General features: G+C 44.6%; 4 protein-coding genes across 5 annotated transcripts; all 4 read left to right on the top strand.

The window, feature by feature from the left end:
- Positions 1–362: 362 nt before the first annotated feature.
- On the top strand, positions 363–1396 carry LOC6544897. Its single transcript, XM_001971014.3, has 2 exons — positions 363–507; positions 575–1396. Exons 1-2 carry the CDS (start codon positions 495–497, stop codon positions 1321–1323), a joined length of 762 nt encoding a protein of 253 aa, XP_001971050.2. The 5' UTR covers positions 363–494; the 3' UTR covers positions 1324–1396.
- A 331-nt stretch (positions 1397–1727) lies between these two features.
- LOC6544896 lies at positions 1728–3596 on the top strand. Its single transcript, XM_026977324.1, has 7 exons — positions 1728–2555; positions 2655–2711; positions 2774–2935; positions 2985–3062; positions 3119–3193; positions 3251–3310; positions 3373–3596. The coding sequence occupies exons 1-7, from the start codon at positions 1977–1979 to the stop codon at positions 3589–3591; spliced, it is 1230 nt and encodes a 409-aa protein (XP_026833125.1). The 5' UTR covers positions 1728–1976; the 3' UTR covers positions 3592–3596.
- A 598-nt stretch (positions 3597–4194) lies between these two features.
- On the top strand, positions 4195–6463 carry LOC6545070. The gene is made up of 2 exons (XM_001971012.3): positions 4195–4387; positions 4773–6463. The coding sequence occupies exons 1-2, from the start codon at positions 4211–4213 to the stop codon at positions 6255–6257; spliced, it is 1662 nt and encodes a 553-aa protein (XP_001971048.2). The 5' UTR covers positions 4195–4210; the 3' UTR covers positions 6258–6463.
- Positions 6464–13312: 6849 nt separating this feature from the next.
- Positions 13313–19679, top strand: LOC6545069. 2 transcript variants are annotated; one of them, XM_001971011.2, is made up of 2 exons: positions 13313–13592; positions 17769–19679. In XM_001971011.2, exon 2 carries the CDS (start codon positions 17892–17894, stop codon positions 19479–19481), a length of 1590 nt encoding a protein of 529 aa, XP_001971047.1. In that variant the 5' UTR covers positions 13313–13592; positions 17769–17891; the 3' UTR covers positions 19482–19679. The 2 variants fall into 2 exon arrangements, with proteins under 2 accessions (XP_001971047.1, XP_026833737.1); XM_026977936.1 differs by having other exon boundaries at positions 13573–13592; positions 17346–19652.
- The last annotated feature ends 172 nt before the right edge of the window (positions 19680–19851 follow it).

Raw genomic sequence — 19851 nt, 5'->3', positions numbered from 1 at the left:
GAAGGTGGCATTGCCGATAGATGGCAGCACATTCATGTGCTGATTTGTAGGGTATTCTGTGCCCATACCCTTACTACCTTCCATAATAAAGTGGCAAGAGATCTTAAGCTGCGGCTTAACGTCTCACTGAATCCTGAGTGCGAGATTTTTAAATTTAAAAACAATTGCTTTTCAATAGATCTCGCAAGTAAACCGATTAAGGAGATGTGAAGATTCTTTATATAGTATATACAAAATATATGTAAATATGAACGGAAGTGCGTATTAACAAAAGAAAGCTGAAGTACTGCAAGAGTCCATAAGTAAAGCAAGCTATTTTCAAAACACGAAAGTCTATTCCCATCTTTGTTTCGTGCAACTTTTTCGATAGTTATCGATAGCGAAAAAAACACAGCTGCTTGGATCATGATACCTTTCCCTTGCGCCGTCAGAAAAAATGCGCAGCCTAGGAAACAAAATATTTTCGTCATCCAACTAAGTCGCTATTGTAAGCAATGGATTTCAAGTGTAAGTAAAATACGCAAATGTAAAAGGAAAACTAATAGAAAACTTACTTGCACATACCATAACCCAGATGACGAAAAGAAGTGGTGTGCAGCCAACACACGACTTTTGTTGTCCCTTTACAATGAACGCCAAGCAGACTTTCGGGATCCGAGAAAAAAAATCAAGGACATTTGGGGAGAAATGGTCGTTGTCCTTCAAAACCAGGGAATGACAGATATCGATGCCGTTCAGCTGGATCGGAAATTTAGGAACCTGAAGAAGACCTACTACTGCATAAGGAGCAAGCACCTGGCGAAGGGGCCGCAGTACCATCCGAACTGGCTGTACTACGACGAGATGTCCGAGATTCTGAAGTATGACCCTATCCCACCGCCACGGGAACTTACCATCAGTGATTACGATGAGGCGGTGGTCAGTGCGGGCACCGGTATCCAAAAAGGCAGGATGTTGTCCATGGGCACCACTGTCAGCACAGTGATTCCCCGGCAGATGCGTGTGTATCGCAAACGCAAGCTGCCATTAAAGGCTGTCGATACCGAGATCCAGAAAGACTACGAGGTGGAATCGGATCAGCCACAGGAAGTGAACCACATCACAGTCTTTAATGCCGCCGAGCCCAAAACTAATGATTATTCGTCAGAACCCACGGACGAGATCTCCATCAGCAACGCCGAAGAGGCAATGAGACACCTAAGAGCGCTCCAGGAGTACGCCATGTTCCAGGATAATTTCCGGGCCATTGGACTGCTCATTCAGGCGGAGCACGCCATTCAATATCCAGCCAAGGACAAGGACTTCGAGGTGGATCAAACGTAGTGTCCTTGCAAATAAACACACAAATTACTGCAAAAGTTAAAATACTTTTACATAATTAATTTTAAAAGCAAATTCCTAGCTTATACATATATCTGGTTTTAAGTTCTCCCTTTAAATTTATAAATAAATCTTTTTGGTTTACTTCATTTAAATACGGTTTATGCATTTGCTAACGTCACTGAAAATCGAATCTGGTTCTGAACAAAGGTTGCTTAGGTATTGCCTAAGATCTTGCGCTCTGGCCTTTTATATCTACAGTTACGACAATCTTGAGGAATTTTAAGATAAAATCCAACTTTTCTGAAATCTTATATTTTAAAGGGCAATAAAGTGCATTCTGCCCAGTAAAACAGAACTCTCAAAGCAAATGGGGTTTAAGAATTAACTAAAACCAGATAGTCTGGCAGCACCATAATCATATTCAATCAGAAATTAAGTTCATTTGCACATTGTAAGAAATGAAAACATATTTAAAAAGAAGTAACTAGGAATCTTGAAAATATGTAATGCATTCAACAGTTTATAATACTTTGCAATGAAATGAAGCAAAACTTTATCGATAAGCGCGAACTGGCAACACCAAATGAAACGATTGGGTAATACAATTCCGTAGCAATTTCGTTTGTTGGAAGTCTTTTATTTTTGCTAAAGTTATGGACAAGATATCCATTTTACCTGATAACCTGCAGTCCCGGGTATTTGCACTGGGTCCAGCCCCGCCAGGATTTCGTCCCCCGAATGCTGCCGAGTTTGCCTCGGCGGAGTCGAATCTTCGTAAGGCCACCCGCTACCTCAAAAATACCTATTGCAAGCTCGATCAGTTGCGCACCATCCTCAAGAAGGAGAGGAATAACGCGAAGATTCCGGTGTACAGGGATCAATCCATGACGCTTGCCAAGCAAGTGATTCGCTCCAAAGAACTTATTGGCAAGTACAGGGTAATACTGATTGATCTGCAGGATGCCGAAATCTTTAAGGTCAACCGGCACATAGAGCAAATGGAGGACCTGCTTTCCGAGGTTAACAATCGCCTGGTCTCCCTGCGGACCAAAATCCAGGCGGAAACCGATCCCGCAAAGCGCGAGATCCACGTGGGCAGCTCCTTCTACCTGGTGCGGGAACAGCACAAGACCAAGGGACTTTGCGAGCGTTGGCGGGATCGCCTGGACCAGCTGACCAAGGCTAGGATGGACAAGACTGAACAGCTTACTGAAAAGCCAATGCTGATCAATGTAAGGAACATTAGATAGAATTTTTTAGATAGAATGTTTTCCGACAAACTCCCATCGAATTTCGGTTGACTTGGGACTGAATTTGATTTGCATTTTTAGAAACCTAAAACAATTTTAAATGCAGAAACCAGAAAGTTGCAGGAAGCCATAAACTTGGTGAGTAAAGTCAAGAGATTGAAGGATAAGTTAAATGCTACTAAATAAAGAACTAATCTTAGAAACAAGTCGCATTAATTAAAAGTGGCTGCAAGAGGTGTGCATACCTAAGAAAGGTGACTAAACATGGTCCGTCCAAGCTTTGTAAAGTGTGTAAAAAATGGGCTGATGATGAAAAAGCAAAAGCGGTAGTAAATAAGACGACCAACAAATCGCCACAAATGGTAGGATACACTTTATAAGTCACAACATCAAATAATGCTACTTTTGCAGCCGAAGTCGAAGGAATTAGAAGTACGAGTGCGTACGGATTCTGTCTCAGAAGAATCTACAATCAAAATAGAGATAGAGGTGGGTTCTTTCTTGTAGATCATCAGTAACTTTAGTACTCATTTATAATATCTTAGACTGTTGAATTTAACGGGATAGAGGAAATTAGGTCCTTGGAAGACCAAACTAGCTCAAAAGCAGAGCTTAATCAGGTTAGTTCTTCCTAAAAAATAAAAAAATCTGTTTAATTTTCGAGAGCTTTTTTCTAGTCCTCCCAGTTATTTCCCATCATCGTTTCTGTTAAATCTGAAGCAATGACAGTAGTTAGGGTGAGTAAACAAGTCCTTCGGTAGTAATAGAACTAACCTAAAGCTGAGTTCCTCAATAACAGGAGAAAGATGAGACTAGTAACGACGAGGTGGACCCCACTGTAGTCGCTTCCTTACAAAATTCGCTGAAATCCATCTACAGTAAAAATATGGCCTTGGCCTATGTGAAAGTTCTACAAGAGTACGCTATGTTGAATGACAACTTTCGGGCAATCGGACTACTGACTGAAGTAGAAAAATCGGTCGTAAATCCGCCACAGAACGAGGATTTCGATGATTGACCTGATCTGCGCTTTATAAAGTTAATCTATGTACATTAAGAACCCAATTTTGTAAATAATTATAATAATCAAATAGATTGTATGGGTAACATTCTGGGTCCCACTTAAATGTTTTGGTGTTCACATGGTGAATAAACGTTTAATGAAGCACTAGATATATATTGAGCAGAAATAGCTTATATATACATATCAAACCAGTTTCCGATCAGATTAGGTGGTAATGCGATTGGTGTATTTCGGCATGTTAAACCAGTTATAGCCGCTTTAGCTTTAGCGAGAGATTATTTACTCTCGATCCGAAAATAAATCCCATACCATACCAAACGGAATACCAGCGACTTGTAGCTGCGATCGTTACGTGGGAAGTCGGTTTAGATCGCGAGCGAAAGAGCGGAATGTCTCTCGCAAAGATCCGGTTTTTCCCGCTCCGCAAAACGGAAGAGAGTCCAGATCTCTGTACTTGTACTTTTCGGCCCGCATGTTCAGTCTGCGATTTGCACTCGCTCTGGAAACTGTGAAAACGTGCGACCGCACATTTTGTGTGTTTAATGTGCCTAAAAAACTGCTGCACATTTGTGTAAAAGTGTATTCTATGCTCTAAGCTCTGCAACTAAGAGGTATGTATAAGCAACATTTTCATCACTGTCTGTATAATAACTATTTCGTATTGCTTGTATTTCGTATTGAGAACGGAACAGAATTTTATCGGTCGCGAGAGGGAGAGCAGAGAGAGCGCACGCTAAGAGAGAGTGGAGAAGCTGAAAGCGCGAGAGTGGGAGTGGAAATGTACTCTGACGTAAGTACTTTCGTAGTGAGTAAGTGAGAGTGCAATGATTCGCTTAGTTAAATCTTTTGAAATTGTTATCTCTGAGCTAAAATATGCGTGACTTTTGGAAATCAGATGAGAACATGTTATCAAATATATAAATGTACATAAATATGAGGTGTTCATAATGTATCCGTATAAAGATACAGTCACTAGCATATGCCAACACAACAATTTTATTTAAAAACAATATGAATTTAACAACAATTTTATTTAAAAACAATATGAATTTAACGTAAAGCTACCATAAACCCGAATCTTACTTTAAAGTTGTTAGTTTCGAATGCGTTGCACCCTTAGCTCCAATATCATAACATAGCCTATATAAAAGACTTAAACCATGATCCAATTACAGAATGACGACTCGCACGAAAATTCCAATGGATCGCAGCGCATCCGGAATGTGTTGACTCTGGAGGAGCGGGTGGCCGCCATCCGACAGTACGACATTGTGCCCATGTACAGTAAGATTGCGAGGAACTTCAACTGCAGCTGGGAGCAAATCAAGAGCATAGTGTCCAATCGGGAGGCCATCCTGGAGTTCCACGAGGCCACCAATCGGCTGAGCCAGCCGGCCAACAAGGATGCCGAGCTGCGCCGGCGCAAGCTGAACTTTCTGGGCCACTGCCTGTACGAGTACATCCAGCGGGCCCAGTTTTACCTCCACAGCGATGTCAACGAGGAGATGATCCGCAACCGTGCGATCGAGTTCCGGGACCTCATGCGACTCGAAGGTTTTGTGCCGAACAAACCGTGGATTAATCACTTCAAGGCCGCCTATAACATAACCCTGTCGAATCGCCAGATCACGATAACCCGCCGACCTCCACGATCCATGGACCTGAGGGATATAATGTCGTACTGTGGACGCCACACCTCGATGGCTTGCAGCTTAGCGCCCAGATCGCCGGAACCTACTCTCACAAACAGCGACCAAAGAGCCATCGATCGACCGCTTTATCGCACCAAGACATTGGTCACCACCTCCTCCCAAAATCAAGCCACCTCGGATGAAGTGCACCTGCGTCGCAAGCGGAAGATAGCGTTCCTGGAGAAGTGCGTCTATGAGTACATCCAGCGATCACAGTTGGTTCGCCAGGGTCGGCTCGACCTGGACAATTTGCGCTCTGTGGCCATTAGCTTGAGGGACATTCTGAAGATCGACTCCTTCTTTCCCGACAAAGTGTGGTTCAAGCACTTCAAGAGTCGCTATAACTTCACTTTTTCGGTGGGAGTTCAGGTGACCAATCGCCGCGTGCCGCTTTCCCTCGACCTCCGGGATATAGTGAGTTATTGCGGCCGGAATGAACACAAGATCACTCTGGCCCACAAGAAGTCGCAGGCGGAACTGGAATCTGGCTTGGTCCATTTCCCACAGGTGGAACCAAAACCCGAAGAATTGGAGCCTGAAGACGACGATGATTGCGTGGCCATTGAGGTGCCACCTGAGCTCATAGAGATAAAGGATGATGACGATAATGAGGATGAGCATGATGAGGACTTGCCAGCAAGGGCAACTAAACGAAAATCAGATGAGAACGGCGGTCCAACGCCCTGTGGCTTGAAGATTCAGAAGATTCAATCGCTCAGCGAGGCATTGCCTGAGGATACGGAGCTACTGCCAGCCAATAGTCCCGGTCATTATTCAGAGACCAGCGATGAGGCGCATCTGCCGCGTTGCGTGGAAAGCTACAAGGACGCACTGCGTCTACTGAAGCCCCTGGAGGAATTCGCCCTGATGGAGGAGAACTATCGAGCCATTGGACTGCTCACGCAGCTGGAGAAGATCTTTGAGACCGCTGCGAAAAAGAATGAAGAAAAGGACAAATCTTTAGAATAGCAACCCAACCAAAAACGTGTGCCTTAGGTTATAATTATATGTAGGTCTTTGAATACCCTCTGCAGGGCATAAGGTAGCCTCTATGAAAACGGAGTTCTAATTTACTAAAAATGTTGAGTTAACTATAAACAAGCAAGCTAATCTAAGAATGCTTGCAAAAATCGTGCAAGTTTGAAACACAAATATAAAATGAATATGAAATGAATTAGGTAATTGTTCCTGGATAACATGTTTCAAAATCACCGTTTACATATAAATTGTCATACCTCCTTTAGCAAATGCTTGAATGGCAATAAGGATTAACATTGTCAAGGTGATGCACCCTTATAACTGTTCTCAAGACGTTTTTGGGAGGGCTATCTGGGTCTTTGGCCAGGTTACCAAGCTATAGGGCAACTTTCCACCCGCCCCAGCGAAACTAACAATCAGCGCTAAAACTTTACGTTCGTCCTCTAAAACTTAACGCGATGTGGAATGAGACTGAACGAGTCCGAATGACCTGCAGCGAAGTTGAAGTTGAAACGTGCGTGGCACAGAAGCTCCGGAAGTGGGCAGATGGAGAGGGAGCACCGTAGGTGCTACATCAATTCTAGATGGGAGACGCCGGAGGGGGTGCGGCGAAGGGCGAAGTCCGAGGGACTGAGGACGAAATGGGGGAAGCGGATGCCAGTAGCGCAGCATCCCGGTGAGGGACCTTGCGGTGCCAGAAGGTGGACACTCACAGTCACACTCGCACCTACAGATTGCACAGCATATAAGTGCACTGCGAGAAACGTAGTCACTTATTGGTTAAGTTGCATATATGCTATTTAGGTTAAAGATAAATAGCTATTAGCTACATTATAAGTTATGAAGTTGCATTGTCAGGAAATGCAGGACATAGGCAATGTATTTAGTTAGCTCATGTCGCAGTGTCGATTGAGGGCGCTACGATTACACAAGCGGGTCTATGGAGCGTTGGAAACGCCACATCGCCATTGCTACATCGCCATCCGTTCCGGTTGCGGCAAAGTTTCGCCCTACGATGGCAACCCTCCTGGTTTGGCAGCAGAAGCTGAAGCAGGAGCTTCAGGACTTTCGTTTCAAGGATTTCCGACCGACGTCGTCAGACTCGACGACTGACGGCGACGGCTTGAATATAGCACTCTTACGGGCGGAAAACCTACGAGTGTAGGGTTAGGTGCTCGGGGGCTCCCCGATAAAGGTAGAACGCGAAGAAGAGGCAACATCAATGCAAACACAACAACTTTGGCTCAGGTTACTGCCACACGGCTGCGCCCCAAAAGCAAAATTGAAACCCCAGCGCGTTAAGAGCTCTGACATAAAACCCTGAAAGCGGAATTGCCGTTGAGGGATATACGACGAGCAGGAGGATTGACTATATATACACCTTCAGCTCTTCAGCTCCCTCAACCTCATGCTCATCCTCTTGTGGCGCTTCTTCTTTTTCCCTCGAGTGTAGCTGGGCTTCGGCATATATAGCACGGTATAGTACATATGCCAATCGCAGGACTGAGAGGATGTAACGCCGAAGGGCATGTAAATATGTCCAATTGGGCACTGTTGACGTGCGTTTTGCCAGTCAGGGGCTTATGATGTTGCACAACTGTTTGTGATCGGTGGATGCACCGGAATATAATGGAAGGGATGGCATGTGTGAGTCACGATAACCACCAAGTGTGTCATGATCCAAATTATAGCCATACCAAGGGTACTATAAATACATATATTATTGGCCAACCAAATACTTCATCTAATATATTTTATATATTCTTCTTTTAATATATAAATATATATTTGTATATATTTCTTTTTATGTAACTTCGTAAGTTACCACCATTTCTATTGGAAGTTGCATAAATTTTGAGGGCGTTTTTGTTCATTTGTCCTTATAAGAAAATCGTTCTACGTAGCATTTTATTTGGATTATAAATGTTAGAGCTCTGGGGCCTATTCTATTTATGGCATTTATATAGCCCTTCTGGGTGTAACTTTTTTATTGTGTCGGAATCATCGAATCCCACTGGTTCCACTCGCTTTTCTCTTCCACAAGGGTGGCTCATTGGGCTTGGCGTGTCTAACTGCCATGCAGTGCTCCCCAAAGTTTATGAAGGTAATTTTATCTTTTATATGTATATAGAAAACTTTTTCATTGTTAAAATTAGAAAAGCTGGGGGTTGTGCATTTTTTTGCGGATTTTAAAAGTATCCATAACACTCTCTAATTCTACATAATCATTATTTGAATTTTAATGTTTCATTAGATATGTGATGAAAAATCGGTTAATTAGCTTGACTGGATTTTTATATGTCTCTTAAATCGATGAGTAATCTTTAAAGATCTTTCCATATATCGGGGATGTTTTCTTGGAAAGAACAAAAAGCAATTACCTGTTCAGCATCATCGCCCCGCATCCATTAGCATCCTGTAAATGAATGCCATTTCATTTATTTACTTTGACTGGCGGTTAGTTGCACATATAGTATTGATTCTTTCATCATACCAGACTCAGCCAATCGACCCCTTTAATCGCTAAACATACACACGATGCCATAATCGTTTCCATTGTATGCCATATACGAATGGCTCGCCAAAACTGTAGACCCCGGCTCAAGAGCGACTCTACGAATACCCGTTCATCTAGAGTGCAGATATATGTAGCTATATACATTTGTTCCGAGCGAAAAACGTGAGAACCGACCGTATCTGATGGCGATGGCGATGATGGCGAAACAAGTCTGGTGCTCTAGTCTCTGGTTCTGCTACTCAGCTTTATACCCCGTACTTCTTATTTGGGTTGTCGGTGCGGCATAAGCCTCTTGGGCTTTGGAGGCTGTTGCAGACGATGAGCACGATGATGATGATGATGATGATGATGATGATGGCCCTTGAGCCGAGACTCAGGAGGTTCTGACGATAATGACGATGGGCCCTCAGCTTTCTGTCATGCGCCGCTCCAACATTGCGAGTTCGTTTCTTTTACTCGCACAACGCCTTTCCTCGCTTCCTTGCCAGCACACAGCCATCGATAGATGGTTATCTATCTGTACTGTGCCAGAGATGACGAGCGGATTCGAACTAGGGTACCAAAGAGAGTATCTTTTCTGGCGCCCTTTCCCTGCGACCATCCGAAAATATTCTTAGACATGTATTGGGTTAGCTTTTGGGTTGAACAAATCGATTTGCCATTTGTTATATTTTTTTTAAGTGAATTGTTCAGTTTTTGCGCATGTTTGCCTTGCAAGAGATGACTAACCCAACTACTTCATATACCACTCTACCTAATTGGTTTATGCGGCAATATAAATTATAATCCTATGTTGTCCCAATATTGTAATAATTACTGGTAATATCCACCATACACATCATACCATGCATACATAATTTTATAGCCTTTAACTTTTCCGAACAGATTTTTCCAATACCCCGTTTCCAGCAGTGCAAATTGAGTGATATTACACCACCATGTAGTTCAGGGCATAGCACGAGATGTTAAACCCCGATATGGAAATGGCAATAAACTCGTAGTAGCGACGGCAATGAGCTCACATCATATGGAGCGTGGCGAGGGGGATCGGATTCGGAATCGGGATTGGGATTACCAACAGCAGAGTCGACTTCGCTAACAAGGGGGCAGTGGCATGGAATCGAGAATCGGCCGAGGGAAGCGGGCAGGGGAACTAGCAACTGGCAACTGGAAACTGGAGTGGCAAAGGCACAAAGGAAATTACTAGGAAAAATTCAGGTCCCTATGGTGCTTTTGGGTGCGACAGTCGTCGCATAGATACTCGCCAACATACACACAGGGCTATATAACGAAAGATAATCAGGGAAGTCGACTGAACGACCGACCGACGGACGCTGCAGGCGGACATCACATATAGATTATAGCGCGCACAATGGGGAACGAGCAGAAGATGGGGGATACCAGTGGAGATATGCACATACCTTCGGTCCGGGGACCAAAAACGGAGCACTGAGACCCAAACTGAACCTCAATCTGGCATGGCATCGGAATCCAACAAGGAATCAAAAAAGGTAATGGCAAATACTATCTCGGGTCGTGGCTGCGATTTCACAATGCCCGCTTTGTCCCGAGGGATGAGGAGCTCGATTCAATATAATACATAACCATAATAAATTCCATGGCTAAATCCCCGCATCTCTCCAGAAAAAGGTCATAATAGATGAGCTTAGTGGAGCTCAGGGCGGGTGGGCGGTCCTCCCACCTACAGTGGAACCAAGCTACTTGAAACATACAATCAAACAAATGTTTTAGAAAAGTTACGAGCAAATTACAGTTTCAAAAAGAAATAATTTTTTTTTAATTATTTGTATAATTTTAATCCTCGTAAATTGAGAGTTTTTAAATAGTGTTGATTTTACTTTTATTACTGTGATTTGAAATAATTCTGTCATCTTGCATATAAAATGTTTCATTTGAGTGGTCAAGCTGATCCTAAATATTAAGCACTATTAACCCACAATTTAGCTCGAGATAAAGAATATTTCGCCAGCGATTTACAGATGTTCGACTGCTTATATGTACATGTATCGCTTATACGTGTATGTATAGCGCTGTGCAAGCTCGAGGGTGTGCGACTGTAGGGTTCCTGGCTCATCGCAATCACTTCGGACTCGAATTCGGAGTCATGAAATGGCAAAAGGAAAGGTCATTTTCTTCGATGCTCTAGCTCGTTTTGTAAAGGTTGCCAAGGGCTTTTACCCCCTGCGACGGCCACCCGCACCCGCACCACCGCCCTCCTCACCTCCACCGCAAAAAAGCATTTGTAGAAAAGTTTCCTTGGCTGGTCAGCAGCGGATAGCTGCTGGAATATACTATAATAGAGTCGAGTCATCGTCAAGCATCCGAGCATCCGAGGAAGCGAAAACCCGGAGTCCCCAAGCGCCAGGCCACCCAGAACCCACCCATTAGCACCACCCGCCGCAGAGGTTGATGCTGTGGTTTTATACCTTTTCCAATACTTTTCCTTATATATGTACATTGTACACACACCTAATATATACTAGCCGGATATATGCTATGTGTGCGATTTCCCACCACCGAAACCAAATCGCATCGAGATGGAAGGGAACCGACCGAAAAATACGAACCCAAACAGAGCGTTATCCATTTATATCTTTGAATTGTATTAAGTCTAATCCATCAAACGCTTTCGTCCAAATGGTTTCAGCTCTGCCGACGTCGCTGCCGACGCCCAAGCTATTTAGTCCCAATCCCAAACCCAATCACCTGCCAAACCGGGCAGCGATACTTCAAGTTACAGCTATATGTACAAGATACAGATACACATGGCCACGGCATCTTGGCTTCCCAGCATCTCTAAGATATGTGTGTGTTTTGGCCTGGAATGGATTTGCTGTACGTTCGCCTAAACTTTTATATATACAAGTATATTACACTTGCCTTGGCCCCCTGCTAACGGATGTGAGTCTCCGATGCCTATAGTGAATGTCCCAAGAACCCGATTCCGACTTCGAACCAAGCACCTCAGCATCTCCACTCGCTTATATGGAGTATCCATAGAAAAACTTGTTTAAATTGGCCCGATGCCAAACGAAAACTAAATCTTACAAGAGCCGCAATTGGAGTGGACCATAATATGGACCATAACCAGAGATACCTGGATCCCATAGTTAGGAATTTGAAAATGTTAATATTGACATTTATAATCTGCAGCTTAAGTTAGTGGGGAACATTTTCGAGAAGAGATCAAAAGGATCGAGCACAAAATGTTTGGGTCCACCCCAAATATTTGGGCCCACCACGAATATAGAATCGAAAAAGTCGATAATAGTACCCAAATATAGGTATAATTACCATCGTTTGTATGCGGCCATACATCCCCGCAATAGATATATCTGCCTCAGGCACATAGATACCGGAATTCCAAGCGAGTTTCGTCAGACCCAAAACCGAAACCACTCATTCACCTCAAAAGAGATACAGATACACACGAACACGGCGGGATGGACGAGTTTGAGTAGCAGGGAGGCAGTTTCCATGGCGAGCTCTACGTAAGCCCGAAAACCCGAAAAACCCATCAGAGAGCTATATACAGTACAAGCGCCCCAGACTGAAGCCGTAAACGCACCCCAAAGGTAGGACGAGATGACAGGTTGGGCTTCGGATTGAGATTCCGATTCGGATGCGGGTTCGGCTGTTGGGTTCGGGATGGATTTGGAGTTCGGCTCTTCGGGCATATATCGCCGACGGCGGACGGACTAGACGCCCAGCAACTGACACCACCCCCGCTCAGTCTGGCGGTTCCACGTTCAGTCGCCTGGTATTTGCCACTTTTGTTGTTGTCGCTCTGCCTGTTTGTTTTTCACGTCTTGCGCCAACGCCAGCGTCGACTGCGGCGCCCCTTGCGGAGTAGAGCTGGCAGTCTGGCTATTTTCTGGCAAATTCCCGAAGGATGGACGTTTCTGAATCCCGCATACCGAATTTCAGCTAATGTCTAGCATTAACGTTCCCAGAATCATCTTACTTGACCTGTGTACTTTCACTTCACTGAATTTGGTCTCCAGAAAGTATGCTAAGATAAAAAAAGCATTTCTCTCTATTTCTTTAATTTAACGTTTATATGCACAAAATTTGCTAAGAAAAATTGGCTGACTACTATGAGATTACTTTGAGACAATTTAGGTATAAATTGAGTACCTTATTTACTTTGTTTACCGCAATAATAAAGATCCCTCTCTTAAGCGGACACGCATAGTCGCGGACAAAATGAATAGCGTTATAAAGCTATTAGACATATGTACCTCGGAACGCATGTTGGTCTTTGACTATGATGGGCAATTAGGGCATCCCTAGTGAGACAAAATGACGAACATTTTATATGCCTCAGAGGACCCAGCTAGCTGCACAGCATAGTTGGCATCTCAGCTCGAGGGGTTCTTGGCATCGAGCCGTCCTTGCCGCCGTTTCTTTGCTTCTTCGGCCGCTGTTGCTGCGCTGCCTCTGCCGCTTCGCTGCCAGCGCCTTAGGTTTTTGGTTTGGCATGGCTTGTTTGGGATTAAATATTTCCTATAGATGGGAAAAACGAGTCGGTCGGGGTCGTTCGTCGAGTCGTGGCTGTTGGCTGTAGCTGTAGCTGTAGCTGTAGCGATGATGATGTCGCTAGTTTCAGTTTCGTACACTCTGTGTTGAACGTTCGTTGGCGGCGGTTCACGCATCGCGTCCGCAGGTTTTTTAGCCGAGTTCCCGAGTGGTTGGTTCGAAATACCATAGCCCATTGAGACCCGGATTTATAGACTCTGATTTGTGGCTATATCTGAACGCATTTGCGTTACTCGGAGACACTGGATGTGAGTAGAGTCCACTGTGCGGATGAGTGATATTTATGGTTTAAGTATCTGCGAAGTGTGTTGTTTCGCTGATGTAAACAAACGGGGTCTTGAGATTCAGTCGCGTCGCTGCCAACGCCTCTTTGTTATTGTTTTGGTGTGCTTGCAATTAAAAAAGCCGCATTTGCATGTGCGTTTGTGTTTGTTGCTGTGTGTGCGTGCCTTTGAAAAACCCGCTTTTGTTTTTATTTGAGTTCCTTTAGACCGCGCGGCGTCTGTGGGGTTTGTTTTGGTTTTGGTTTTGGGTTTGCATTTGCTTATTTGTTTTCGCTGCTTTTTGTGTGGGTGTGATAAGAGTACATTGCCCGCTGATTTGGCGCCAATTGAATAAGCGTGCTCCTCGGGGAGAGAGTCCTTGAATCGGCCAAGGACAATTGGAAATCGGAGTGGGCGTGCTGGTGGTTGGAAGTGGGTGCTCTTGGTTTAAATGGGGCATGACTAATAAGTAATGCTGCTCGTTGAAAGCTATTTTATTGAATTAGCAGTAGTCCTGTGTACAATAAGTGCTTATTCGGATAAATGATGTGCTTATGATTGAATGGACATTACTAACAGCTTTCAGCTGAAGTAAACTACCTAATAAAAGCTACATTTTGAGAATTTTAAAATTATGTTTCCAATAAACATCTTAGATACTCATATGTGTATATAATTTGTATAATAACAGCAAACACAATCTCTTTCACTCGGCAACTTAAATTCAACTACATTCTATTGTATTATACTGCCAGGCCTTTGGCATCCATATCTCACATTAATGACCTCATAGACATAAAATCGAGATACAAACACACAGCGGATATGTAGGCAGCATAGACATAGTCTGTTTCTTTATTCCCATGAGTATATCTTCCCCCTCAAATCTGTAGGAACTCACAAGCACAGACACACAGAAATCCGAAATTCGAATCATGGCATGCCATGCCATATAACATCCCATCCATTTATGCGCTGCTGCTAACCTAAAGCAGCCCAAAAAGGTCCGACCAAACCAAACCACCTTGAGATATAAGATAAATAAGTAAACTCATGCCAAGCCGAAGCCCAAGAAAGACGAAAACCAATCGCAAAATTACCTGACATCGTGAACCGAACCGAGTGAAACCCAAAACTACCAGCTTAATCCCCATGCGGCGGAATTCGGGACGGGGAAATACTTACTTTTATATATATAGAGTATACTTTGCTATAGAGCATGGACGAAAGGGCGCGAGGCAGAAAGAAGGCATGTAGGTAGAACGTCTAAACGAACCAACCGAGCCAAAAAACCGAACCGAAAACCAAACTTCCTAGGCGAACAATGGCTGGAGATACTGCGATACCGAGATACAGAAGATATGTGGCCAACAAAGGGAACCTGGGTTCGGTTTGGGAACTGGAACTGCAATTGGGATTGGGCCTCAGACTCAGACTCAGACACAGACTCAAACTCAGACTCAGACCCAGACCGAGACCCGGAATGGAGCATCATCTTGATGGCTCCGATGATAATGACGCTGCACGAAATTTCACGAAGAACCCAGGAGCTAAGGCAGCCCAGTCGACATAGGCAGCCATTAGGGTGAATCTGTGGGAGGAGAGGGGCGTCCGAATCGGAATCTGCAGACTGGGGGAAGGTGCAGCAGGACCAGCACGGGGAATCCCCCCGGGGCCTGGCGAGGGACAACTCTCGAGGCGATTAAGATAAAGTGCCAATCGATATAAGGGAAAGAAAGGCAAGAACTGAACGGGCGAACTGAACTGAGCGAGCTGAGATGTCGAGATACTCGTACTTGGAGCTACATCCACGTCCAACGTCCGCATTCGATGCTCTGTATATATTCACAGGCCCCGTCACGAAAATAGAAGCGGTAGTGCACAATCTGAAAATGATTTTCAATACTTATCAAATCAAAATAATTATATATAGTATACATTTTAATAAACATGACAAGCATAAACTACCAAATTATAATAGAGATTTATCATTGATGAAAAGCCACTGCTATTGCCTTTGCCGCTGCTGTGGATATATAGCCATACTCAGAGTCTGAGCCATAGCCATACCCATAGCAATAGCCATAGCCATAGCTTGGGCCATAGAGAGCGACATAAAAGGAAATATAAAACCATTTATAAAGCGAGTCAGTCAGGGGAGATTTGAATTGGAATTGATGGTGTAGTGCACTCGACTACGCCGTGGTGTGCGTGCGGATGTACACACAGATACGCACACTAACACACACAGGGCCAAGACATAGACGAAGCGCAGTCGCGTTGTGTGTGTGTCAAGGTGCGAGTACAAGATATATCTTCAAGATGGAGAAGTGGAAGGGTTCTTGGGTTCGACTCAGTTTGGGTTTCTCGGGCAGCGAAACTTTGACGCTGGCAGCGCTGCTGCCAAGAAGTTTCCGGCACAAAAACTTTGCTCGAGCTGAGCGAACAGCTGCCCGGGGCACGGAAAAGGGACGGGAATCGAGTTGGAATCTGCCAGATAGAACTATGGAACAGTGAGCAACCCCTAAGCTGGCCGGGAGATATGGCTCGATTCCGTAAATCCATGTCAACAACTTGTGCCTAACAGCTCGGATGCGGGTAACCACCACACGTAACCTCGAGTCCATCCCTTGGGACTAAGCCATCCGTATCTGTAAAATTCACAGAAAATCTAACGCACTCACTTCTCTAATGAGAGCAACAACTGAACGTTTTTTATTAGCAAATCTAAGTTGATCCTAAGCTTAAGCAGCCCAGATTGTGCCATCAGTTCTTGATATCCAATTTGATTCAACCCCCATATCAATGTCATCTAAACATTATTTACCCTCTTACTTAAGATTCCTTTCCCTCATATTGAAGTTCCCTGGGAATTTATCTAAGTAATACAAAAATTTCTTTAAAAAAAATCTTAAAAATTTAAAAGCATCAATTTTGGTTTCAATTAGCAAGTTAAGAACAACATATTTATGTAAAATTACTAAGAAAAGGTACTCCTTTTTTTTGCTAGTATCATATTTTATATAGTTCTACATTTTAAATAAATCTGTAGATACTTGCACAAATTTCTCTAAAGAGAACACAAATCTGTCTATCTTGACCCGGTTTTCAAGTCACGAGAAATGAAACGGACATGCTGGCGGGATTAAGTCATCTCGATCTCCCCGGTGACTCTGTTATAATCTGAGTCAGGCAGGTGGGCTCCGTTTCGTGACTCAGCCGAGATATACTGAGATATACTACTCTACTTCGGTACTCGGAGGGCGTACAAAAAGGGGGCGCGACCAAAGTCGTTCCAATTAGCCAGGCATCTCTGTGAAGCTGCAGCGGTGTGTATCTGAGCGATACAAAATACAAGTTGCAAATGGGTGTGTATCTGAGCGATATAGTTTTCAGGGGGTATGGCTTTGGTTCTGGTTTTTCGGGGGCTGTATTGATTTCCGAAGGCGTACGCAGCGCTTCCAGCTATAACCACTTTTATAGCTTTCGTTAGTGTGTGTATATGTATCTTTATCTTTTGGTATTGTCTTTGTATCTTCAAATTCTCTAGAGTGGTCGTGCTATTGGCAGATGCTATTCAGAGGTTTCGAGGTTGTGCCTATATAAGATACTGTGTTATACATTTTTATGATTATGTATTTGGGTTGCCATTATTTCGATGACTCATGCTAGAGCTTAAGCTGTAAGACCCAAGAGAACACTAGCTTGTTCGTCGAATTCATTATACATTTATAACAGTTGTCCTTCCAGAGTTGCTGATTCATTCGGTTGTTGTAAATATCTGTGTTCTGGGAAAACACGATCAATCGGGAATGCACACACGTTAATCATGCAGATCACTACATTAATTTGTTGTCTGCCAAATACTTTATACTTTTTAAACTGAAATATAAACATAAAACTGCAATTGCTTTGCACTATGGAAATAGTTGGCTCAATTGCATTAGGATAATTCAAATGCAGACACTTGTTGCAAAGTGCGCCAAATAAAAAGGGTTAAAGGATGCCACACCTAATGTCCTTGCCCAGGCCTTGCCAGACCATCTTAAATCTGAACGCGGGCAAAAGGAAACATACAAAAAATCGCAGAGACGGAATCGCAGATACTTAAATTGTAGTTTCATTACCAGCTCACTAATGTGTGCAAACACTCTCTTGCAGATTCCAGTGGATTTGTTTTAATTTTATTTCCATTTCGTGGCCTGGCGAAGCGTGAGCAACGCCAGCACACCGGCATTTAAGATTCGGGGCCAACAGCAATTCCATCCGCATCCGCAGGTCGAGATGCCGACCATCCGGCGGTGCTGCATCATCGGATGTCTGTCCAATTCGCGCCAGCACCCTAGTATGCAGTTCTTTGCGTTCCCCCGCCCGGAGAACCCCTTCCACAAGCTGTGGAAAGAGGCGTGCCACGCCTCGCTAAGGCGTATAGTGCCCTTCAAGAAGCCGGTGGTGTGTGCCCTGCACTTTGACCCCAGTGTCCTGGGAGGCAGGAGGCTGCAGTCGAATGCGCTGCCCACCCTGCGCCTGGAGGTTCCCTCCAACCTGGAGGCCGTGGAGCAGCAGGCCATGGTGGAGGAGATCGAGAGGAGCCGAAAGTGCGCCTACATCAATGCAGTGGTATATGAATGGCTGGTGAGGGCCAATATCAATCCCCAGCTGCGAGGCAGCATAACCCACGGAATGATCAAGGACAAGGCGGAGAATGCCCGCCAAGTCGTAGGGAGCACATCCTTTATAGCGGACAATCGCTGGTTGAACCGTTTCCGGGAGACTCATCTTCAAGGCTTCGCCCAAAAACTGGCCAGCAATCAATTGAAGCCCCTTGGCTCCTCCCTGTGGATCCCGGACATCGTACAGGACCTAGCCCACCTCTTTCCGCCCGCCAGCGCTGAAAGGGTGGCCAAATTGGAGGAGATGCCCGAGCAGTACATGTCCTACATGCAGCAGTACGGAGAATACGAAGAGGATGATGACAGTATGGATGTAAAGGAGCAGAGCTATCAGGAGCAACAGCAGCAGCAGCAACAGCAGCACTTTGCCCTCCAGCAGCAACATATGCAACAGCAGCATCAAATGGGCCACCCATGGCCACCGTTTCCAGGACATCCCGGACATCCTACGCCGCATCCTGGCTTCGCCAGCTTCAACGACTTCTATTTCGAGCGGCATCAGCAGCAGATGCAACAGCAACTCCAGCAGCAGCAGCAGCAGATGCAACAGTTCCCACCCACTATGCCACCTCAAAGGGAGCCCTTTCAGCCCCAATTGCCGCCAAATGTTCCTCCGCAGCGGGCTAGTCCCTTTCAGCCTGTTCAGTTGGCCAAGAGACCCAAAATGGAGTCACCCGATGACGATGAAGTGCAGGAGATCAACTCTTCGGTGACCTCACCACAACATCAGCTAGCAGAATCCACTTTAAGCAGCAAGCACAGTCGAAGTTCCAGTCCCAACGAGCAGAACAACAATAATAGCGGGGGAAGGGACAGTGCCAGCAGCAAGGAGAACGCCCCCAAGGGAGGCGGAGCAAGTGGCAAATCCACGCCCGCCCTCTCCACCAAGGGAAAGGACTCACCTGCACCAGTTCGAGCTGCGTCCACCAAACCCGCCTCTGCTCCCGCCTCGCCGAACAAGATTCCCAATGGATCTAGCTCCTCTGGCAGTCAAACCAATGGGCACACATCCCCAGACCCCGAGGATAAGAAGGCTTTGTCCATGCTGAAGGAGTTGGATAGCTACCACCAGGCTTTGGAGTACCTAAAACCGCTGGAGGACTTTGTGCTCTTCAAGGAGAATTTTCGAGCTATTGGCTTGCTCTCCCAGTTGGAACTGGTGCTCCGGAAAGGGGACAAGGCCACACTGGTCGAGGGTTAAGAGTTTTCTTCATCCCGAATCGTTAAGGCGCAAAACACAAATGTGATGAACAGTGTACATATGTATCATGTAGTATTATTGAATCGTACTACAGCCAAAACCGTTGGTTAGGTTAACAAAGAATCTCCACTCGCATAAAGCTGAACCTAATTAATTAATTTATTAATTACTCTAAGTACAATAAATGGAATTTATAAAGTAATAAATATGTTTTTCTACGTTGTTTTATTTACTTCTTTAATACGGAAGATGGCTATTGATTACCAATTCCACAATTTTTAAATCAGACTTAACAATATCTAAGACCTTCAGATAAAAAAAACGTAATACTAAAAATCGGCAGTTAAACTACATGAGTATGGCAACGCTG

The sequence above is a fragment of the Drosophila erecta genome, unplaced genomic scaffold (assembly GCF_003286155.1).
Source record: "Drosophila erecta strain 14021-0224.00,06,07 unplaced genomic scaffold, DereRS2 tig00000021-arrow-pilon, whole genome shotgun sequence".
Classification (NCBI taxonomy): domain Eukaryota; kingdom Metazoa; phylum Arthropoda; class Insecta; order Diptera; family Drosophilidae; genus Drosophila; species Drosophila erecta.
The sequence above is the reverse complement of the archived record's forward strand: the minus strand, read 5'-3'. Positions and strand labels throughout refer to the sequence as shown.